This window comes from Schistocerca cancellata, chromosome 6, assembly GCF_023864275.1.
Source record: "Schistocerca cancellata isolate TAMUIC-IGC-003103 chromosome 6, iqSchCanc2.1, whole genome shotgun sequence".
In the NCBI taxonomy this organism is placed as follows: domain Eukaryota; kingdom Metazoa; phylum Arthropoda; class Insecta; order Orthoptera; family Acrididae; genus Schistocerca; species Schistocerca cancellata.
This window is the reverse complement of record NC_064631.1, coordinates 272,556,904-272,582,753: the sequence shown is the minus strand read 5'-3', so window position 1 is coordinate 272,582,753 and position 25,850 is coordinate 272,556,904. Positions and strand designations below refer to the sequence as shown.

Sequence of the window (25,850 nt, the reverse complement as noted above, 5' to 3'; positions counted from 1 at the left end):
TTCAGAAACGCTTTCCTTGCCATTGCCAGTCTACATTTTATATCTTCTCAACTTCGACCATCATCACTTATTTTGCTCCCCAAATAGCAAAACTTCTCTACTACTTTAAGTGTCTCATTTCCTTATCTAATTCCCTCAGCATCACCTGACTTAATGTGACTACATTCCATTATCCTTGTTTTGCTTCTGTTGATGTTCATCTTATATCCTCCTTTCAAGACACTGTCCATTCTGTTCAACTGCTCTTCCAAGTCCTTTGTTGTCTCTGACAGAATTACAATGTGATCAGCGAACCTCGAAGTTTTTATTTCTTCTCCATGGATTTTATACCTACTCCGCATTTTTCTTTTGTTTCCTTTACTGCTTGCTCAATATACAGACTGAATAACATCGGGGAGAGGCTACAACCCTGTCTCACTCCATTGCTTCCCTTTCATGCCCCTCAACTCTTATAACTGCCATCTGGTTTCTGTACAAATTGTAAATAGCCTTTCGCTCCCTGTATTTTACCCCTGCCACCTTCAGAATTTGAAAGAGAGTATTCCAGTCAACATTGTAAAAAGCTTTCTCTAAGTCTACAAATGCTAGAAATGTAGGTTTGCTTTTCCTTAATCTTTCTTCTAAGATAAGTCGTAAGGTCAGTATTGCCTCAAGTGTTCCAATATTTCTATGGAATCCAAACTGATCTTCCCCGAGGTCGGCTTCTACCAGTTTTTCCATTCGTATTTAAAGAATTCGTGCTAGTATTTTGCAGCTGTGACTTATTAAAGTGATAGTTCGGTAATTTTCATGTCTGTCAACACCTGCTTTCTTTGGGATTGGAGTTATTATATTCTTCTTGAAGTCTGAGGGTATTTCGCCTGTCTCTGAGCTCTTGATATTCATGCAAGTGGTTCTCTCCTCGCCAAAGGTCTCTTTAATTTTCCTGTAGGCAGTATCTATCTTACTCCAGTGAGATAAGCCTCTACATCCATACATTTCTCCTCTAGCCATCCCTGCTTAGCCCTTTTGCACTTCCTGTCGATCTTATTTTTGAGACGTTTGTATTCCTTTTTGCCTGCTTCATTTACTGCATTTTTATATTTTCTCATTTCATCAATTAAATTCAATATTTCTCCTGTTACCCAAGGATTTCTACTAGCCCTCATCTTTTTACCTACTTGATCCTCTGCTGCCTTCACTACTTCATCCCTCAGATCTATCCATTCTTCTTCTACTGTACTTTTTTGCCCCATTTTTGTCAATTGTTCTCTTATGCTCTCCCTGAAACTCTGTACAACCTCTGGTTTAGTCAGTTTATCCAGGTCCCATCTCCTTAAATTCCCGCCTTTTTGCATTTTCTTCAGTTTCAATCTACCGTTCATAACCAACAGATTGTGGTCAGAGTCCACATCTGCCCCTGGAAATGTCTTACAATTTAAAATCTGGTTCCTAAATCTCTGTCTTACCATTATACAATCTATCTGATACCTTCTAGTATCTCCAGGATTTTTCCATGTATACAACCTGCTTTTATTATTCTTGAACCAAGTGTTAGCTATGATTAAGTTATGCTCTGTGCAAAATTTTACCAGACGACTTCCTCTTTCATTTCTTACCCCCAATCCATATTCACCTACTATGTTTCCTTCTCTCTGTTTTCCTACTCTCAAATAACAGTCACCCATGACTATTAAATTTTCATCTCCCTTCACTACCTGAATAATTTCTTTTATATCATGCATTTCATCAATTTCTTCATCATCTGCAGAGCTAGTTGGCATATAAACTTGTACTACTGTAGTAGGTGTGGGCTTCGTGTCTATCTTGGCCACAATAATGCATTCACTATGCTGTTTGTAGTAGCTTACCTGCCCTCCTATTTTTTAATTCATTATTAAACCTACTCCTGCATTACCCCTATTTGCTTTTGTATTTATAATCCTGTATTCACCTGACCAAAAGTTTTGTTCCTCCTCCCACCGAACTTCACTAATTCCCACTATATCTAACTTTAATCTATCCATTTCTCTTTTTAAATTTTCTAACCTACCTGCCCGATTAAGGGATCTGACATTCCACGCTCCGTAGAACGCCAGTTTTCTTTCTACTGATAACGACGTCCGCCTGAGTAGTCCCCTCCTGCAGATCTGAATGGGGGACTATTTTACCTCCAGTATATTTTACCTAGAGGATGCCATCATCATTTAACCATACAGTAAAGCTGCATGCCCTCGGAAAAAATTATCGCCATAGTTTCCCCTTGCTTTCAGCCGTTCGCAGTACCAGCACAGCAAGACCGTTTTGGTTAGTGTTACAAGGCCAGATCAGACAATCATCCAGACTGTTGCTCCTGCAACTACTGAAAAGGCTGCTGCTCCTCTTCAGGAGCCACACACTTGTCTGGCCTCTCAACAGATACCCCTTCGTTGTGGTTGCACCTACGGTACAGCCATCTGTATTGCTGAGGCACGCAAGCCTCCCCACCAATGGCAAGGTCCATGGTTCATGGGGGAGGGGGGGTCATTCTTATAGTAAAATAAATAAAGATTATTTTATTCCTACTGCTCATCGATTAAAATTATATGCTGGAGCTTTCCAGTGTGTGAGAATGTTACTACTCTTTTGCCCTTGAGGAGGGAACTAACAGTTCCAAAAACTAGGCATTGATTTTTCTATGTTTAAATAAGTTTATCTGTGGCAGTGCGTGGAATTTTGCCTTCTGAAGGTAAGTACTGGCCAGAAATTCTGTCTGCTTGTAATTTTACAAATTCTGAGCAAATTTTCGCTTTTGATAAACTTACAAACTCTGTTGCACCAATTTCCAATACAATATTCCATGTTGACAAGTCATGCCACATAACAGTGTGGAATTAGATACTCATTTCATAGCTCACATTAAATTGATTTCCTTTCCAAAATCAGTGTTTTATAAACTTTTAAGAAAGGAATGTACTACATGGCATTTACTTGGCATTTTTTGCTCATATGGTCTTAGTTTTCATAGGTTCTATATCAATTGTTCTTTACTGTACTCTTACACATCTTCTCTTGCTCCTTTTTTCTTCTTCGAATTCTTCTCTAATTTCTATCTATATTTTATTGTAATTTATGACAATTATTGATTGATGTATTGATTTGATTTATTGATCCATCTTTAGGTATTTCCCATGCAATTGATGTCATCATTTTACATATATTGTATAGCTGTATAAGAAGTCCTACATTTTTAACATGTTGAAGAAATATATATATGGTTTTTACTGGACACAATCAGTAATCATTAAATATAAATGCATCATGTAGAATGACAAGGAGAAACAGTGTGTGTAATACAGTACACATGTCAAAGAAAACAGTTTAACAAGTATAAATGAGACAAGCTTGATACATGTTAATCATTAAGTATAAAAGCAGTATGAAAATAAAACACAACAGTATGACAAAATAATGTTTTTGGAATAGCTCAAGTAATATAGTGATCCTATCATTTTTATAACACATTTTAAATTCTTCCAATGTATAAAAGGCTTTTTGTTCAAGCCACCTTTTTGTAATATTTCTGAAGACATTCAGTGATGCACTGTATGCTGTAGGAGCTAACATAGTATTAAATAATTGTATCCTTATGTATGTATAACTATTTTTTTAAGTCTGGTAACTGGGATGTCCATCATTTGCCTTTGCTGTGTGTCTTGGTTATGTATAGACTCTCATAGTTTATGTCTGTCTTTTGTTTTCCTTGATATGCACCAAGCACTTAAGAATAAACAATGATGCAACTGTCAGTATGTTGAGCTTTTGAAAGTATTCTGCACATGATATATGGTTTCTTACTCAAGCAGCGCAGGTAATGGCCTTTTTCCGCCAAACAAAAATTCTTTTTTCTCCAGAGGATTTGTCCATAACAGTAGTGGGTATGTGAGGTGGCTGTGAAAAAGTCACAATAGGAGCTCAGTAGCAGCTTGTCCTTCACACAAATCTAAAGTTTATTTAGAATATAGGTGACTCAGGCTAACTTTTTGCATACATAGTTAGTGTGAGTTTCCCATGTTAATTTTGGAACGAGATGAATGCTAAGAAGATTTACTGAGACACTACAGTTGTCATTGTTACACAGGCTGAAAAGGATAATTACAGTTGTAAAGTGGTTAATTTGTAATTCATTTTTTCTGAACCATTTATTGGATAATATGAGTTGTTCTGCACTTTTCTGCTTGAGTGTGTCCAAGGCACTAGCAACTATACCAAAGGTGGTGTCATCTGCATTTTGTGTGGTCTTAACCTGGCATCATATTGGACAAATCATTTATATAAATTACAAAAAGCAAGGTCCAAGTACGGAACCTTGTGGAACATCTTGTGTGACACCCAGAGTGTCTGAGTTGTTTTTGTTAATGTGTACAATTTGTCTTCTCTCACTCAGATAAGATGTAATCAGAGACAGCACTTTGTCTTTGAGATCATAAGGGAAGAGCTTTTTTAATAGAATTCTGTGGCTGACAGAGTCAAAAGCTTTATTTAGGCCAACAAGCATGACAATTACAGAAAGTGTGGATTCAAATGCAGGCAAACTGAAAGAAATAATATTTTCCACTGCTTTCACAGTTGATAAGCCTGATCAGAATCCATATTGAGAATTACTGAGAATTTTCTTGGCAGATAGATGCTTTTGGATTTGGAGTTGGATCTTCTTTCAATAGAATGGGTATTAGAGAAATTGGTCAACAATTACTTGGACTTGACTTATCTCCTTTTTTTTTGTAGTGGTGTGAGCACTGTAGTTTTTAAACATGCTAGGAAACAACCACCAGTAAATATCCAATTTACAAATAAATAGAGAGGATATGTTATTATGTCTCCTATTTTTTAATTACAAAATTAGATAAACCATGAATGTCTTGCAATTGATTTCGTGATATCACTTAATGAACCTCTTTCCATTCACATGTAGAAGAAATGTATTCAGATTGTTGTAGAATATAGATAGTGTCCTTTAGGTTATGTTCATATTTATTATTTGACTCAGATGCAGTAGACGTTGAATTCATATGGTGCGATACCAACATTTAAGTCGTAACTTATAATTCTTGCTTCTCCCCAGTTCAGTCTTTAAAACATTTCAAGCAGCTTTAAACTTTTTGTGGGACTTACTAATGTAATTGTCATTTGCTTTACACATTGCCAACCTGATTTCTGATGTGTATTTGCTCTTTAACTTAATGTAACAAGCTTTGTTGGCATCATAATTTTTATATTTATCACAATAAATCATAACTAATGTTCCAAGCCTCTGGAGATGACTCTACACTTGGATGTAGAGTCATCTTTTTGGGCTGTTAACATATTTATTTTCAGAACCTTTGGGCAACAGGTCTTAAAAGGGTCTGTGAGTACACTGATAAAAACTGTAAATGCATTCACAATGTTCTCACTTTCAAGCAGGATGTCAATTCATCTAATACTCTGCAACAGTGTCGTGTAGTTGTCAATATTTTCATCATCCAATAGCCTAATATGCTTTGCTTTGTGGCAGTCAGATATAAGTTTATTAATTTTTGATTTTCACTGTGTACTTTCATGGTCTAAAAGAAAGTAAATACTGAACAGCCCAACTCATACAGGCCTTTTTCAACATTGGTTATGACATTATCAAGACAGGATGACTGCCTTGTTGGATTGTTATTAACACAATACGGATCATGGGATCTTAACATTTTCTGTAGATAAAGCTGTTTTGATGTCTATAGCCTCATACCAATGTTTATATCTCCAAAGATTAATATTCTGTATTTGCTTAATTTTTCAAAGTGTAAGATCATTTTTCTAAGACCTTTGTAAATAATTCATTGTCACTGTCCGGAGTATGGTATGCCGATACTATAATAAGTTTTAGTGTTGAAAGTAGCATTGCAGCTGCTTCAAACACATTTCCTATATATTAATCAGCAAGGTTAAAGACACTATACTGCAAATCTAGGTAACTACTAATGTATATTAAAGCTCCACCACACTGTTGTGTTTTTGTATAAAAGCCTGTGACTAAATCAAAGCCAGGTGGTGCACACAAATCCAACTGACCTTCACTTAACCAACAATCATAAACACATAATATGATGTTTTTGTTCTTTCCTAAAGGAACACTCATGTCATCAGTTTTATTTTTTAAAGACATGATATTTAAATGCACAAACAAAAGTGATTCATTGTTACATGATGTTTGGAGTAAGTTGTTCTGCAATTATATATCTGTTTGTGAACTTCCATTGTGGTTCCTTCTGCTACTTGTAGCTGGCTTAATCGTACATGCTGCTGACTCCTTGATGGTGCTTGATCCAGGCGCTGGTGCAGGGAATGCCCTGGAGCTAACCATAAAAAAAAACCATTGCTTCTCATTGGTGTTTCCTGTTTTTAGATTATATTTATGTTTTTGCTATTACCTGTGTATCATGTTCTTTTGATGAAGTAGTTATCTGAAGTTTCTTAATGTTTCTGGTTTAACAAGTGTTCATTGGTTTTCTGTGCTTTTGTTATTCCCATTTTGGCAGTTAAGTACTTCTTTAGCATGTAGATTTGATATTACTTTTGGAAATTCACATTTCAAATTTAGATTGTGAATTCTATAAGTGATTTTTCCTCCATAAAATTGCTGACAAATAACTTCAGTCAGGAATGTAACTATTAAACAAATTGCGGGTCATTACTAACGAGAGAAATGTAAAATATAAACACCACTCATGGATGTTTGAATTTGTGGACTGCTGCCTATAAGACAATAAAAGGAATGATCTATGATCATGGGTCATGTGATCAATGTGTCACCAGTTCTTCCAGCCGTTGTTGCCATTATATGAAGCTGATGATGCGACTCCTTTATTCAAGTAGCCCCTCATTTGGCCTCTCAAGATTGAGTGGTCCCCATTACAGACCTCCCTACCTCACAAAGTTGTTCTGCTAATGACATTGTATATTTAATAAACAGTGATTTTATTTCCAAAATTTTTAGACATATAATGATAAAGAATCCTTAATGTCAATTTTTTTGTTTTGCAGGTTATCACAAATGTTCCAAGGCTGACACAATTAAGCTTGCTGCTCTGATATACAGAGCTAAATTTGGTGACAATACACCACAACTTCAGTCTATTCCGTAAGTAGCATGAAATATATAGCAGGAATTAAGCAATATAGTTTAATCTGTATGGGATGACATTAATTTATACCATCTTGATTTGCAGTGACATGTTATCCACACTTGTACCCAATGATTTACACAAACTCCAAAGTGCAAGTGACTGGAAGAAGAGCATCAGCTCAGCTTACAAACAAAATGCTGGTAACTATGCATACTACATTTATCAGTCCATTGACTTTTTCTTCAACAAATATTATTACAGAATATTTCAGAAATGGAAAAGTTTTCTTGTGGACTAAGATAGAGAAAAGACTTGTTTGTTTGCAACTGATATGACAGTATTTTGTGTATACTTAAAATACTTCAAGATCTGTACACTTACAACCACACAGTGTTCCAGAATTGCTATCACTGATGTAACACTGACTATGATAATGACTGGTACATATGCTTACTTTGATTATACTTTGCTGTGACTGAGTCAAGAATTAATCAGTTTTGTAAGCAATAGGTATTAAATGCCCTTAAGTGAACAATATGTCCGGTGTTCATACAGTGAAACCTGTTAATGTGCATATAGTCATTGTAATTCACTCTGTGGCCTTCACTGGATCACTTAAGCTGATTTTATAATAAGATTTTTCCTGTTTCCTTTCAACCTGGTGTATCTTGATTCTCTCGGATCTCTTCTATCTTTCATTGTCTGAAATCACCCTTCCCATTGCTCTGTCTGTTGACCTAGGTTCGGAGTCTAATTTCTACTGTAATTTGTAGTTTCCTCATATCTTCCTCAATTTCTATAATCCACCTAATGTTACTTTTCCTGTTTCATACTTTCTCTATTAATCCTCCAGATGTTGTTAGATGCCCTGATTAGATGTCAGAAAACTATAATATGTTTATTCTTGATTGTGGCCATTACTGCTTACATTTCCTTGTACACTCTTTCATTAGAAGCTAGTCTCTTTGGTATTTTTTGTTTATGTATGTTCTGATTTTTCTTGTTTCTACCTTGAGTACTCTCTATATTTCTGTAGTGTTAGCTGTTTTGAAAATGGTTACATCTGGATGCTGTTTTATTTGTGTATCTGTCTTGTAGTGTTTTAATTTTGTGTCTATTGAGCAACCTTTTTTGTTGAATTTTTTCTTGATGATGTACTGTACTTTAGTTAGTTTGTTTATTCTGTTACCTCACATAGATTTAAGTTATGATTTCTCTTAAATATGTAAATTTATTTACATTTTTAATTCCCTGCTCTTCCATTGTGATTATTTTTATAAGTGATGGATCAGTTACCATAATTTCTGTGTTTGAAGGCTATTCAGAGACAAATTTTCAGTGCTATTTTCTGTAGTAATTTCCTGAACATTTTTGGACAGAAGAGCAAGGACATTAGTGAATTCCAGACAGTTCCATTCTCTCATTATACAAGGTGAGTCAAAAAGGACTTTACAATTTTGGAATGGTAAAGAAACTTATTGAGATAACTTACAGAATCAGTAGATTTGTCATTTTGTAGCAAACAACTTCAAGTTTCACGTAAAAGTGTCAGTTGTCATTTTGGTTCAGTGTGACTACTATTTTTGATGTGGCAAACGTCTCACAAGTAATCAATTTCTTCCCATACTCATTACAGAAAATTGGGCATAACTTGTGTAACAGCAGTGTAGATCCAACTTTTCAGGTCAACTAAATTGTTTGGTAGGGGATGAAGAAGCACATGGTCTTTAATGAAACCCCAGAGAAGGAAATCCAGTGGTATCAAGTCTGGGGAGCGAGCTGGCCATGCGATTGTTCCTTCAAGGCCAATCCACTGACCTGGGAAGCGATTATCAAGGAAACCTCAAATTTCTATGAGGAAATGAGGTGGTGCACTGTGCTGCTGATAGTAACTATCCCCTCTTGGTCACCTGCATTGATCTGTGGAATTACAAAGTATTTGAGTGTATCCAGAGACACAATACCAGTGAAAGTAAGCATTTTAACTGTTCACTACATTGGTGCTCCTGGTGGCAGAATGAGATTCGAGCCTCTACATGAATCAAACTTAAGGTTGTTTGCTACAAAATGACACAACTACCTATTCTATAAGTTGTCTCAATAAATTTCTATATCATTTCAAAGCTGTAAAGTCCTTTTTGACCCAACCTGTATATTCAAATACATGGATGGACACTTGTAGTGACAAGCAGTATCCCTTTCTTGCAGCTGCTTTTATGAGAAACAGCTCAGAACATTTTCCTCAGAATACATTTTTTGCTGGGTTCTATCAACCTGATTAATTTTGGTTGGAGTACAATTTTTTAAAAAGATTTTTCAAAACCATAGAGCTATTATCACATTCATATGCCTTCTTAAAGTCTATAAAGTTTTTAGAATTCTGAGAAAATCTTATATGTGTGGTTTAAGAAAGATGTACATCTGGTTACCTGGGCTGTTATGTAGAATGGGTGGATTATAGTCTGTTCTAATGTTTGAGGAATTTTTCTGATCTTCAGAGTTTTGTTAGAACTACGTACAGGGTGGTTAAAGCCTTGTAACTAGCATATGTCATTGTAGATTTATTGCATTTAATGAGAGAGACAGGTGATATGAGCAATTCTGTGTTCGTGAAAAACTACTTCAGTTAAGAAAAACATTGTATGGGGACCAAGTAGCAAGAGCGTTAGCTCGAAAAATTATGAACTCATAAAATTATGAACATCAGCAAACTGACCACACATTTTAAGCAGAAAACACCACACTAGCAAGATATCAGCCCCAGTAGTCGGTCCCAAGTGAAAATTTGGGTGATAATTCTGGCAGTATGCAGTTATGACCTTCTGAAAGTACAACTTCTAAACTTTCATGTCTGCAGTTTGTTTTTGTCGCTCGCTCTGCCCCACTTCAGCTGCCTAAAGCCCCAGTGTGAAGTATTATGCACTGGAGTGCTGACTAGAACTCTCCTGTTTGTGGGATGTTGAGGGCTAGGAAAGAGGAGGGAGAAGTTGTAATGTGAAATTTTGTTCTAGCATACATGTTATTTTATGTGAAAAATAGTAAGTAATAAGAGGACATAATATTTCAACCTCATGCACATATACTTTCAATATCATTTTAACAATATTCTTGTGTTGACTGCTACAGCTGTATTCATGCCTCAAAATAAATAAAATGAATAAACCTTAGCAATTGAATAATTCTTATGGTTAATGATAATTAAAATGATTTTCAATTTAAAATTTAATAATACCAGTCACCTTGAAGAATAGTGCATTTCTGGCAAATGCACTTGAACAATGGCATTTTTAAAATTCAAAGAAAATAATGTACACAAGTGATGTTAATAATTAAATAGTGATACACTACTTTTTAATGACACACTCATTCATTCCATTCTTTTACACTGTATTTGTGCATCGCTACATAAAAATGTTCAAACCAAAGAAATCTCTGGCACCAGCTATAGGTTAAAAACCACACACTTTGCCACAATATAGAAAGCATGTTACCAATGTCAAAACAGTATTTCACAAACCTCTTACTCACTACACTGCAAAGTGCTTTGCACTTGGACATTAAGTGGCCCCAGTGGGGCTGTGCGAATGACAAACAGTGTATGCAAAAGTTTAAACGGTGTATCTTCAAATAGTTGTAACTGCTTACTATGAAAATTATGGTCCAAATTTTCATGTGTGGTCAATTACTATGGCTGATGTCTTGCTTGTGTGCTTTTTTCTCCTTAAAATGTGATGTCAAGTTGATGATGTTTCCTTGTTAGGAGAATAAATAGCAATACTAAGTGGGATTGGCAGAGGTGTTACTGCTACCAAAAGGGAGTTACATCAGATTTGTAATATATTTATTGTAAACAAGTACACAATAAAAACATAAATGTGGAGCAATGATGAGTATAAAGAAGGGATAGTGTGAGAATTAATTGTTTCCTAAGGTGATAGTGTTGGAAGAGATGATCTTACATGCAAACCAGCAGAAAAGATTTATTCCTTTGTACAATGAACCTGTTATTCTGTAAGGAGATAGGAACAGGTATTCTTGAACAGAAACCAGCAGAAAAGATTTATGCCTCTATGCAATGAACCTGTTATTCCCTAAAGAATAAATCTGCAACTGTAAGGGGAAAAAAAATAAAAACCAAGTTGATGCCTTTGCATGGGTTATTTTAAAGCAGCTTTAACAGATTTATGTTAAAACACACACACCATTACTTACTGACTATAATTTGTATTTCATGTTTTATATCTAGGTATGACAGCTGATGAAGCAAAACAAGCATTCCTGACATATATTTATAAGTGGCCAACATTTGGTTCTGCTTTCTTTGACGTTAAACAAGCCACAGAACCAAAGTATCCTGAAGTAATTATAGTAGGAATAAACAAGAATGGGATTAGTATTATACATCCAACTACAAAGGTGAGCAATGAATCACTTTCTACATAGTATAGGTTTTTTACAGGTATAACAAAATATCACTGTTTACTGGCCCATGAGGTTAAGTATCTTCATCAAGTCAACAGGACATGAGAAAGGGAAGCTTTTAATCCAAGAAAAGAACAAAAAGAATTGCAAGAATTTTGGATTAGCTAATAAGAAACCTATATGCTTTGCTGGTTTTTTTTCCAGCCCTCTCAATTTCTTTTCCTACTTTTTAGCCTCAATATGCTCAAATTTGTGATACGGATTGCTCTTGAAATACGCAAAATTATGGGAGCTTCTGTTTTGTTTATTACATTTCCAAGGACAATATTTAGTTATAACTCATGCTTAGAATTAATTTAATTAAAAGAGCAGAAGATGAAGTATTGAGACTAAATTAACTGACAACAAGAATGTAATCATTGTTGAGATTGGGCAGAAGCTCCTTCAAATCAGTTCTGTCATTCAATAACACTTTGATTTTAGTGAAATTTTCACAGCTGTAACACATGCTGCAAGGCTTCTTCCAGTTTGCCAAGAACTTCCATGAGTAAAGGAAAGGACAAAAAGTTATTGTCATTGTGGTTTTCCTTCTCACTCAATTTTGCCAACACTTACATTCTGCATTATCATTTTTTTGTTTATTTATTTGTTTGTTTGCTGTCCATATAACAACCAGTTTTTGGACATTGTTATAGATTTTAGTTCACACATACAAAGGTTTAGTTAGCATACATAAGTGCCCACATTGATACAAATAGTGGTCAGAAATTATCATCTTTTTGGTGCAAAAACAAACTTATGCTAAATACACTATTTCACAAAGGGAGATTACAGCTTGAAATCCTCTACTGAATAACAACTTTTCTCTAGTAATAAATGCTCAAGTTTACTCTTTAAAATGTTTAAATTACCATAGCTCTCTTGAGGTCAGACAGAAGTCTGTTGTAGAAGACGGCTCCTATTGTATGTGGACTATGCTCTGCAGTCTTTTTTTTTCCCCATGTATTGTTCCTATGTACATTACTGTTTGTTACATTATATTCTGGATTTTATTTCACAAACATTATTAACTGCAGTATGTATACAGTGCAGATGGTTAGTCTTTTATATTTTCTGAAGATTTCTCTACAGGGCTCTCTCCTGTGTACCTTGGCTACTTACTACCTTTTTTGGAGTCTGAAGAGTCTGTCTGTATAAATAGCTGGTGCCCCATCCAATATCTCAGTACTATACTGAAGATCTGGATGTATCACTCTGAAGTATATTTGTCTAAAGCTATCATGGTCTAGGAAGGCTGAGACCCTTTTCAGTAGATACACATTTGTACTGATTTCCTTGCAAATATAGTCTATGTGTTCTTTCCATGACAGGCGCTCATCAACAATTATACCCAAAAATTTGTGTTTGTTTGTTAGCTAACGGCCAATGGAGGTGTAGATAGAGTTATGTTCTAATTATAGCTAAACATAAATTGCATTGCCATTGTCTTCTCTCCATTTATGAATAGCTTATTTGCAGTAAGATAACCTGACAGAAAATTATAATTGACTGTAAGTAGTAGTTTGCATATCACGGCCCCAGCTGACAAAAGATGTGTCATTAGCATAGCTTATGATCTTGGTGTTTTGGGGTTCAATTAAATCATTTATATACACAAGAAACAGAAAAGACCCCAAGATACTTCCTTGTGGAACACCAGATTGAAGTATCTTGTGGGCTGATTTGGTTATGAACTATTCATTCCTTTTACAAGTTAGCTTGACACACTGTTTCCTGCTTGTCCAATGCAATCCCCAACAATCAGTCTTTTCTTCTCATCCCATATGGTAAGTCTCTCCTAACCTGTGGATCTGTGTGACTTTCCCAAAATCCACCTCTTTTCCTAGACCTCTCCAGTCTTTTTCCTTCACTCTTCCTTCCCCTTCAACTCTTCTGCCTGAAGAAGGAGCCACTGGCCCCAAAAGCTTGCCAGTCACGAGTTATATTGTCATTTTCTTTTATTGGTAGGCTGGTGTGTTTGTGAGATTGCTGCTCCCCACATTCTTTATACAGTATTTTCCAGACTGTTTTACTACTGTAGGTTGAGTTGCTTATTTGATAGGCATATTTCTGAGCTTTAAGGTTAGTGAAGGAATCACTGTATTTTTTTCTGAACAGTTTGTATTTTGTTAAATAGTTTAGTAATTTAGTATCTCTAAAGAGTATGTAACAATCTCTCATGTTCTCTCTCAGTTCATTGATTTCTAGAGGGAAATTCTCAACTTTGTGATTAATAGCTTTGTTTACTTGTTTTACTAAAGGACAAGTTTCATTTAAAGTTTTGTTGGATAATTTGTTGAAATTTCCTCATTTATCCTTCACATTTGTTGCATTGTCAACTGGTTCCCATTATTCATTGCCTAATGCCCTCTTAAGTTTATTATAATTAAATTTTCTTTTATACATAAATGAATCACTTTTAGTTATATCTGTTGTCCCTACAAAAATTTTGGCCGAGCGGTTCTAGGTGCTCCAGTCTGGACCCGAGTGACTGCTACGGTCGCAGGTTCTAATCCTGCCTTGGGCATGGATGTGTGTGATGTCCTTAGGTTAGTTAGGTTTAAGTAGTTCTAAGTTCTAGGGGACTGATGACCTCAGATGTTAAGTCCCATAGTGCTCAGAGCCATTTCAACCTACATAAATTTCCATAATAAGGGCTCTGCTCAGATGAGTTGTTTTCTACAGTGGTTACATTTGTCCTCCTTTGTTATGTTTGTGACAATGTGGTGAATGCATGACTGTTTTTCAACCGTTATTCTTGTAGGTTCTAAGTTTACATGATAATAGTTACAACACTGAAGTAAGTCAACATAACACAAATAATGATTGCTATTATTTAAAGAGTCTAAGTTGATGTTTCTAACAGCACATGTTTTTTACATGCTGATGTCTTCTCCATCAGGTGTTCCAGACAACTGAAAAATTCTACACTATTGCTTCTAGGTGATCTATAAAGAGCTGCTATAATCAGGCTGTTGTTCCCTAGCTTCAAATTTAGTGCTGCACAGCCTCAAGTATCATTTCTTTACTCATATCATCAGTCTATTCGACTTTTTCACATGCTATATCATTTCTACTACAGATGTATACCCCTCCACCTTTATGTGCCCTTCTACAGTAAAAGTTTATGAATTCATAATTGCTTAGCTTGTAGCCATATACTTCCCCTTCCTTGCACCCATCTAATTCACTCACTATAAAAACAGCAATTTTGATTGATTTGAGTATTCGCCCAAGTGCTCTGTTTTATTCATTATATACTGTCCATTTTACCTGTAACTATTCTGATTTCCAAATGAGGCACACATCTGTTTGACTTCAATACTCATCTTTCATATCTCCTTGTTGACCCATGCAATTTTGTGCCTCGTTTTTTGTGACATCGTTGGCACCAGCTATCACATGACATATTCAGTTTCATGTTTCATTTTTTCCTGCAGGTTGACATCGGCAACATTTTTCATATTTGCACACAGTTTTACTATTCCCATTGCTTGGAAGTCTTTATTATTGTCTTGTAAAATACTCACCAGATTTCTGCCATGGTAGATTGTTAAGAAAAGAACATTGTACCTTTTTTGTGATTGATTCTTGTCTCTGTTGTCACAGTGTCTCATTTTTTCGTCTGCTCCACTGCTGTGCTGTTTACAAACTTTGTTGCCATCATACTTCACACTTTCATGTTTATCATTAGCACTTGTTTCAGTAGCAAATGCAGCACACTTATTTGGGAGAGTATGACTATCATCCATAAGTGTACATGATTTTCGTAGTGATAACAGTTCACACTTTTTAGACGTTAGTTTTTCATACTCATATTTGGAACAGTTTGGTTATCATGCAAAAGTACATGCAATTTTCATGAAGGCTCACACTTTTCAGATGTAAGTTTTTTCATGTCACTCATTAGAACTTTAACTGTTAGTTGAAGAGTATTTATATGATCATTTAACTTTCTGATTTGATCACTAAAATTTGTGCACATGCTACTTTTACTGGTATACTTTTCATTTTTTTTCGCATGAACATGATGTGTGTCTATACAAGCTGCCATCTCATTTCATTGTATTATGCATATAATGACCAGAAGCTGCGAGAGACTGATGAAATGGATATCACATCAGTTAAGTACTTCAGTGTAAGAAAACTGAAATTATATGAGAATTAAATATGAATTTACTAAAGGCTGGTGATGAGGTAAAATTCATTTAAAGAATAAAAGAAAAATTGAAAATCAAATGGGAGGAAATGTTAAATGAAAATTCTAGTAAAAGCTTTTATCATAAGTGATTATAGCTCTTTAAGATTCTGGCTTATACTTGAGCTGACCTTGTGGGTGCAGAATTTTTGGCAAACTTCATTTCAGCACATATCATAATTTCATAAAAATGTTCAGTAAAGTAGCTAACTCACAGGCGGCTTCTAATTTAAGTTTTTGTTTGATAGCATAATGATAGGTTACCATAATATGATTATTTTTGGGATAGGGAACAGAGACAACTGATGGAGAAAATATCTAGCTGTTGAAGAAGTTGTTGGACATTTAATGCACAAACTTGAACAAGGTCCACCCTGAAATTCAACTTCCAACACCTCAGAAAATGAGGATGTATGTAAATAAAATGTCAGAGATCTTAGTTAAGATTATTCAAAATTCACAAAAATCAACCATTCCTACCCAACAATAAGGATTGAGTCTTATGGACAAAAACTGAACAATAGCTTGGAATGTTCAAAATCCATAACAATTAAACGTTTGGGACATTCCTTACAAAATTGTAAGCGAAGGGCTAACCCAATGACATCATGTTTAAATACTCTGCTAGTTGCTGTGAGTTGTTTTATATATAAATAAGTATGATTGTTGGTTATGGTAGACCCCTAAATGATCTTCAAAATGTACACCAGCATAACACTTTTTAACTGCCTTGCACATTCACTTCCTTTTCCTCCACAACTACAGCTCATCATTTGATGTAATTGAGTTAAATCAAGTCTAACTCTACCGACCATTGAGAAATTTGACAATTCAGTGACAGTCAATTAGAAGGATTATGCCAAACATATACTTGAGACACTATTGCCAGAAGAAATATGAGATGAGGAAGATGAACTCCAGAACAAATTGAAGAGTAATGATATACATACCCCATGCTGCAGCAATAGCAGTCAAACCATTTGTGCAAGAAGAGGAGGCCACAACAATTTCTCAACTCAAGAAAGGAAGGACACCTGGTCCTAAGAACAATTCTACAGATGTGTTACACCAAATAAAACCACAGATTGAGCTATGTTTTACACTGTTGTTATTCAAAAACCATGTTCATAAGAAGTGGGAATGTATCTATGAGGGTAGTGTGAAAAGTTCTCGGAATCACCATGAGAGGTCAGTGCTAGTGCATTCACGTGATATTCACTGGACTGTTGCCTGTAAATAGGTGCTACATCAGTGCTCTTGAAAGAGAGCTGTGGTGTTGACGTGGCTCTGTTGTTCCTGCATAGTGATTTGTGAAGATGGAAAAAATCGAGATTCGAGTAGTGATTAAGTACTTCATAAAGAAAGGTATGAAAGCAAAGGACATTCCTACTGATTTCTATACTATACCGGGGGTCTCTGCTCCTTCATATTCAACTGTTGCCAAGTGGACAAATGAATTTAAATTTGGTTGGGAGAGCTTAGACAACGATGCGTGCAGTGGTTGGCCAAGATGTGTCACTACTCCAGAAATCATTGCAAAAGTGCACAAAATGGTCATGGACAATCACCGATTGGAAGTGTGTGAAATTGCTCACACTTGCCAGATGTAATCAGAAAGGGTGTATCACATTTTAACTGAAGAATTTGGATTGAAAAAATTATCTGCAAGATGGGTGCCATAATTCTTGACGCTGGATCAAAAACGCATGAGAACGGACATATCGGGACAGAGTTTGACCCATTTTGCGAGAAACGAACAAGATTTTTTTGTGCCTGCTTTTGACCACAGATGAAACTTTCGTGCACTAATATACCACAGAGACAAAAAGACAATAAAAGCAGTGGAAACATGTTGATTCTCTGCCACCAAAGAAAAACAAAGACAATTCCTTCGGCAGGAAAGGTCATGGCATCAGTGTTCTGGGATGCGAAGGGGATTCTAGATTACCTCCTCACTGGGCAAAAAATTACTGGAGAATACTATGCTAACCTCCTGGCCAATTTGCAACAAAAGATTCGTGAAAAAAGGAAGAAATTCATCTTCCATCAAGACATTGCGCGCCCAAACACATGTGCTGTCGCCATAGCTAAATCACTTCAAACGAAGAATTGAGAGTCAGAGTTGACAACTATTTTGCAGGCATGGAGGAAACTTATTTTCGAGATGGGATCAAGGCTCTGGAACATCATTGGACCAAGTGCATTAATCTACAACAAGACTACATTGAAAAATAAAAGAAGTTTCAGTGATGTAAGTACTTTTTTTCTATTCCATTCTGAGAACTTTTCAAACCACCCTCATATCTCAGTTATAGTGCAACAGAAGGCACCACAAGATGTTGATCAGTTTCCATATCTTGGCAGCGTTATCTGTGATAATGGGGATGTAGATGCAGACATCACCCACAGAACTGGGAAAGCTTCTGCAAGTTTCCAATGAATATTGGCAACACTGCGCCGACGCGCACTCTTTGAGTATTTGCTGCACTAAATAATTATAAAAAGCGTTGTTATTAAGCTATTTTTAAACATCTACAGGTGTTATAAATATAATATAGGTGTTGGTACATTAGTGGAAGTGTTAGTGGAGTGTTAAATAAGATTAAACAGGGTAAGAAGTTTATTTTCCTTCTCGCGTCTATAGCACAGATTTTAGGCTTAATTTCACGCGTGTATCGTAAGTAAACAGTGAATTAAACTTATATGTAATCACCAGTTTTTTTATTCATTACTCTTTCAATTTATTTATATCTGCCTGAATAGTTTCTAGGGTTCTTTGTTTACGTATTAGTCAGTACTTAAATCAGTTTATACGATTTCTGTTTTTGCCATGAGTGAGAAGTGTGTGACATGCCATAGGATCATTAGTTCCAGGGTATGGTGTGATGGGTGTTGTAGTTTCTTTCATTGGGGCAAATGTAGTGGCGTGGGAAATGGGGACATAAATGAGGCTCAACAGTGGTATTGTAGGATCTACAGTAGAGATAGGAAAATACTGGAACAGTAAGAGAAAACTGTAGCTCTTCAAGCTGACCTAGACAAGGCAAGGGAGGATCTGGACAGGTTAAAGAGGGAGAAGGGTGAACAGAGATGGGAAGTGGCAACAGGTAATAGAGCGAACAGGAAAAGGAGAGCATCAGACAGCTTTGTGATAAATCTTGAAAATAAATTTGACCTGTTGCCTCAGCCAGAATCGGATGAGCCTCATGTAGCTGAAGCTGTAGAAAGTGCATAACAAGCTTTCAAGGACTTGAAAAGGGTAGGGAAATTTGTAAAGAGAAAGAAAGTTCTGTTATTAGGTAGTTCCCATGGTAGAGATGTTGGCCAACTACTGCAGGAAAATCTAGGTCCAGAGTACCAGGTCACAAACTTTTTCAAGCCTAGTGCAAATCTGGGTCAGGTAACAGAGGATATAGGTTCTTTATGCAAGGATTTCATGAAGGAGGATGCCGTGATTATAGTGGGTGGTCTGGGAAACAGCATTGACAGAGACTCTGAATATTCCATAGAGAGTGACCTGGTGAAGATAGCATCAGCAACGAAACATACGAGTGTGGGATTTGTGTCTGTGTTGAGACACCATGATCGGCCTCTTTTGAACTCTTCTGTAGGGAGGGTCAACTTGGAGTTGGAGTGGCTGCTTAGGACGGATATAGGGTCCCATATTGGTTTGATTCCTGTGGATGCTATTGATAGGTGGGACTGCACTAGATATGGCCTTCACCTCAATGGGAAAGGGAAGGGAAAACTGTATGGGTTGATTGCAGAAAACTTAAGGGGGGACACTGTCACAAGTGGTAAAATACCAGTGGTCACAGGTGTCAGAGGGATGCCTTTTTTAGGATAGGGAAGGTGGATAGAAAGCGAGTTTTAAGAGAGATCGGCAGACACACTCAGTTTGAGAAAACAGATGAACAGGAGTCAGATTTTAGCATACAGCCTCCATTTAAACAATGTTTAACAGAAAGTAATCAGAAACTGCCAGTTCATCTTCACCAAAGCAGTTATAATCCCATTAGTATGCAGTATCAGTTATCTTTATTACACCAGAACATTCCGGGACTCAGAAATAAAGTTGATGAACTACTCATTTGTATCGATGAAATGAATTCATCTAACCAAATTGACATAATCTGCCTCTCTGAACATCAAGTGACAACTGGTATAGATATGTTAGACATTTCAGGATTTAAGCTAGCTTCCTACTTCTGCAGAGTAATTATGGATGGAGGAGAAGTTGCCACATTTATTAAAAACTGCCATAAATTCAAGAACATTGACATTAATAAATTCTGTTTAGAGCAGCATCTAGAAGCATGTGCAACAGAAGTAGAGTTCCATAACAGATCCTATATAATAGTAAGTATTTACCGAGCACCTGCAGGAAATTATAATCTATTCATAAATCATCTAGAAGCTCTTTTGGGTTATTTAACAGGAAGAAACAAAGAAATTTTGATTGCTGGTGACTTTAATACAGATTTTCTAATTCAATCTTCCAGTAAACATTTACTGCAGTTAGTAATGTTGTTTTTCAATCTAACTCACATTGTAAACTTTCCAACTAGGATCACTAAATCTTCAAGGACAGCCATTGATAAAATTTTTATAGACAAATCAAAGGAACAAAATCATATCATAAAACCTGTAATAAATGGACTGTCAGATCATGGCATGCAGCTCCTTGTTTTAGATGTAAATACTAAGCAGATTATCAAGACTGCTAAATCTGAGTACAGGAGAGTATTCAATCAACCAAAAATTGAGTGTTTTAGAAAACTGCTCAAAGATATGAACTGGAAAGATGTTTATAGTGCTCATGACATGAATGAAAAATATAACACATTCACGAACAATGTCAGTACCATGTTTGAAAACTGTTTTCCTCTAAAAGTTACTCAAATTAAACAGAAGTCTATAATAAAACCATGGATCACACAAGGAATAAAGATTTCCTGTAAGACAAAAAGGAAAATGTATCTGTCGACCAAGAATAGCTCCAATGCTGATGATTTAGCTAAATACAAGGAATACTGTAAAATATTGAAAAAAGTAATTCAGGCATCTAAACAAATGCACTATGAGAAGAAGATAGCAATGTCAGGGAACAAAATAAAAACAATATGGGATTTAGTGAAAGAGGAGACTGGTAGAACCAGAAAGGAACAGGAGCAAATAGCACTAAGGGTAGATGACACATTAGTAACCAATGGGCATAGTGTGGCAAATCTATTTAACAAGTACTTTATATACGTTACTGATAGAATGGGATTGTCAGGATCAGTAAATAATGCCCTTGAATATCTGAAACTAGCCTTTACAAATAGCTTCAGGTACATGAATTTGTCACTCACTTCACCAAAAGAAATAACTTCCGTAATAAAATCTTTAAAAACAAAGCATTCTAGTGGTTACGATGAAATATCAACAAAGTTAATTAAGGCATGTTCTTGTGAGTTTAGTACAATTCTAAGTTACTTGTGTAACCAGTCATAACTGGAACATTTCCTGACTGGCTGAAATATGCAGATGTTAAGCCTCTATTCAAGAAAGGGGATAAAGAGATGCCATCAAACTACAGACCGATTTCACTTTCGCCAGCATTCTCAAAAATTTTAGAAAAAGTAATGTATAGGCAGCTTCTCAACCATCTGACCACAAATAACATATTATCAAGAACACAGTTTGGATTTCTGAAGGGTTCTGATATCGAAAAGGCTGTTTACACCTACAGTGAAAATGTACTTAATTCATTAAATAACAAGTTACAAGCAGCAGGTATTTTCTGTGATTTGTCAAAGGCATTCGATTGTGCAAACCACAACATCCTTTTAAATAAATTAGAATTCTATGGTGTCACGGGCAGTGCTGCAAAATGGTTCAAGTCATACCTAGCTAACAGGAAACAAAGAGTGTCAGTGCAAGGGACTAGTGAATTAAGTCATCTGTCATCATCAGAATGGGAAGAAATTACATGTGGTGTCCCACAAGGATCCATCTTAGGGCCATTGCTTTTTCTTGTGTACATTAATGATCTCTCATCAGTTACACTGCCAGAAGCAGAGTTCGTTTTGTTTGCAGATGACACAAGTATTGCAATAAATAATATGTTGAGTGTAGTTCTAAAAAGATCTGCTAATGATATTTTCATGGATATTAATAAATGGTTTAAAGCCAACTCACTGACATTAAACTTCGAAAAGACTCACTATATGCAATTCAGAACCTGTAAGAGGTTTCCACCCAGCATATGCATAAAGTACGAAGAAGAGCAGATAGAAGAGGTTGACAGTCTTAAATTCCTGGGATTACAACTTGATAATAAATTCAGTTGGGAGGAGCACACCACAGAACTGCAGAAACACCTTAACAAATCTGTATTTGCAATTTGAATGTTAGCAGACATAGGCGACATAAAAGTGAAAAAGCTTGCATACTTTGCCTACTTTCATTCCATAATGTCATATGGTATAATATTTTGGGGTAACTCTTCAAGTCAAACAAAAGTTTTCAGAGTCCAAAAGCGTGTAATACGTATTATTTGTGGAGTAAACTCACGGACGTCTTGTAGAAACATCTTCAAAGAACTGGGTATACTAACTACTGCCTGTCAGTATATTTAATCCTTAATGAAATTTGTCTTAAATAATATATCTCTTTTTCCAACAAACAGCTCAGTTCATACATACAATACCAGGAACAAAAATTATCTGCACAAGGACTTAAAAGCACTTACTTTAGTTCAAAAAGGGGTCCACTACTCACGAACACTCATCTTCAATAATTTGCCAGCAAACATAAAAAATTTTGTTACAAATAAAGATCAGTTTAAAAGGAGCCTGAAAGACTTAACACTAGTGGCCAACTCCTTCTACTCCATTGACGAATTTTTTAATAGAAACAAATTGTATTGTATATATTCATACTATTAGAATTGACATGTTCCACACCCATGAGGATCTCCTCAACACAGATCTATGGAATGAAAAACTAATCTAATCTAATCTAATGATCCTTACAGCAATTAGACTTTATAAGTATGTCCACAGAATTTTGGCTCTATTTCTCTGTCATCCGCCTATGGCCAGATGAATGTGTGAGACCACAAAAATTCCATAAAAATCAGCACACAAGCTCAATATTTTTTATCAATGATACTTCAGAAGAATTTTGAAGATTAGCTGTTGTGAAAAAATTTCAGATTATGAAGTGCTGAGAATAATTGGTCTACACAGTCTGCACAAAATTGTTGCCGGAAGAAGACTGAAGTTTGTGAGACATCATCTACACATAAAAGATGGAAGAATCTTCAGCATATTATTCATTCATTGTGTTCTACAGATGCTATCAAAAAGGAGAACCTATAGGAATGTGGAACTGTCTCTTGTGCGGACAGACAGCTAACATTTGGAAACATTTTGAGTTATAGTAATAAAACAAGTTACTGACTGTGATCCCACTACCTCAAAGTCATACTGACAAGTTTGCTTGCTAAGAAAAGAGTATGTGGTCTGACTACCTTAAACTATTTAAGGAGTTAAGGATCTTCAATGTCACTGTGAATATATTTTCCAGACATTAGTGTATGTCAGGAAAAATATACATTACTATGCCCCAAACAGCTCTATACACAAATACAACATAAGAACTGGTGAATGTTTGCAGCTTGAAGGAAATAAACAACAGTATGGATACCAGGGATTAAAGCTGTATAATAAATTATCTAAATACGTAAGAGTATTTCATCAAAAAATTGTTTTACAGTGAAATGGTATTTAAACGAAATGTAACAATTAACATCAATGTGCAAAATTAATGTACTGAAACTGCTTTTTGTTACATGTAGGTAACTTGTCGTTATGTATATTTTGTATTTCATCTATTTCTCTACTGAGTTAGTAATATTGTTTATTGTAAACAGTTTTTGATGTTGCTGAGCAACAGTCATACAGTAATTTTTAAATGAACACAGAGCACAGAAAATGTAGTCCATCAACAAAGGAGGTGGCATACAAAACACTTGTTCGACCTATACTTGAGTATTGCTCATCAGTGTGGGATCCGTACCAGATCGGGTTGACGGAAGAGATAGAGAAGATCCAAAGAAGAGCGGCGCGTTTCGTCACAGGGTTATTTGGTAACCGTGATAGCATTACGGAGATATTTAGCAAACTCAAAGTGGCACACTCTGCAAGAGGGGCGCTCTGCATCGCAGTGTAGCTTGCTCGCCAGGTTTCGAGAGGGTGCGTTTCTGGATGAGGCATCGAATATATTGCTTCCCCATACTATACCTCCTGAGGAGATCATGAATGTAAAATTAGAGAGATTCGAGCATGCACGGAGGCTTTCAGACAGTCGTTCTTCCCACGAACCATATGCGACTGGAACAGAAAAGGGAGGTAATGACAGTGACACGTAAAGTGCCCTCCGCCACACACCGTTGGGTGGCTTGTGGAGTATAAATGTAGATGTAGATGTAGACACTGCCATTTGACTATTGTTGTTTATTTAATTATGACCCAGGTTTTGACCTTTTATGCCATTTTCAAGTGATTCAGTTTATGTCATCCACATATATTGCAGGACATCAACCACAGTGTGGTTTCAGTGCCTGAGACTGCAGTTACATGTGTGAGTTGCATTCGCGCACGTGTGTGTGTGTGTGTGTGTGTGTGTGTGTGTGTGTGTGTGTGTGTGTATTGTTGATGAAGGCCTTAATGGCTGAAAGCTTTAATTGTGAGAGTCTTTTTGTTGTGCCTATCTGCAACTCAGCAACTCTGCTATATGGTGCGTAGCAACTTTCCTTTTCATAATAGTGTTATATATTTTGTATATTTATCACTTACGTATGTGTCTAAAAGTATTTACTTATTATCTGTGTATATCTGATGAAGCCAATATCATGTATGTGGTCAGTGCTTGATAATAAATATGAATATGAAAATAAAAATGAATATAAATCTGCATTAGATAACAAGACTGCAGCTTTAGTAGGTAAAAGCAGTAAATAAATTAATTTTGAAAGAGAGTTAGTGGCTTGTATTCAAAATCAATGGGTAATGTTCTTTGCATTTTCTCAGAGTAATGCAGAGCGCTGAGAAAAGTAGTCTTGTATTTTAATGGCAGCTATTTATTAATAATGTTTTTTTCCTTCATGGGAGACCACAGTCATGTAGAAAATTTTGAAAGAAATTTCTGCCATTTGACTATAATGCAGCAGAAATTTCTTTCAAAAATATTTATTAGTATTAATAACTTAAATACAAAATATTAATGTTCCACAATAATATTTAGTTAATAGTTCATTATGAACTGTCTTTTGGCTTCTTAGGCCATCATTAGATAATTTAATGCTAAACAGAGAGTCCATATAACTGAAGTGAGAATTCACAACTGTACAAAGATTGCGGTACAAAAATATGTGACATTTTATGACTATATCGATACAAAGCAAGCATAATGTAATACCTAAAAAGACTGAACAAATAAGTCTTATATTGAAATATATTCAGCTATTAAAACTATGTTAAGGTGTAAGCCAAAACTGTTTTACAAATGAGTAACAGCACAGGCTACTATGTCATATGGAAAACTGCTGAATGTAACGAACAGACCAAATAAAGGGAGTGGGGAAATAAGTCTATGGAATGTGGGTATGAAACAGTTGTAACATGCTTATTATCTAATGGTGAGAGAAATAATAACTGGCTCTGCTTAAATAAGAGTGAGTAAAGGAACTGTGTTAGGTCATTAAGGACCAGGTCTGGTTTACTTGGTGTTTATTAATGGTCAGAATTTGAAGTAATGTTAGTTTTCTGCTGTTAGTTCCTATATGGAGAACATCATATGAATGACCACCATTCAGAGCATGTTCAGCAAAGGTGGCTTGTGGAGTATCTATGTGGATGTAAATGTAGGTGTAGGTGTAGAAATCTGACCTGGTCCTTATTGATCAAACATAGTTCAATAACTCACCTCTATTAAAGTAGCAGTCATTATTTCTCTCACCATTAGATAATATGCTTGTTATAACAGTTCCACACTCACATTCTACAGACTTCTTTCTCCTCCTCCCC

The 25,850-nt window shown here is 35.8% G+C and overlaps 1 protein-coding gene across 1 annotated transcript in view; it reads left to right on the top strand.

Annotated features, from left to right (window-relative positions):
* LOC126191464 (myosin-VIIa-like) overlaps positions 1 to 25,850 on the top strand; it is a 389,317-nt gene that overhangs the window by 361,488 nt on the left and 1,979 nt on the right. The window contains exons 36-38 of the mRNA XM_049932341.1: positions 7,033 to 7,129; positions 7,218 to 7,315; positions 11,362 to 11,531. Coding sequence (XP_049788298.1) covers positions 7,033 to 7,129; positions 7,218 to 7,315; positions 11,362 to 11,531 — 365 coding nt within the window. The remainder of the gene's footprint in view (positions 1 to 7,032; positions 7,130 to 7,217; positions 7,316 to 11,361; positions 11,532 to 25,850) is intronic.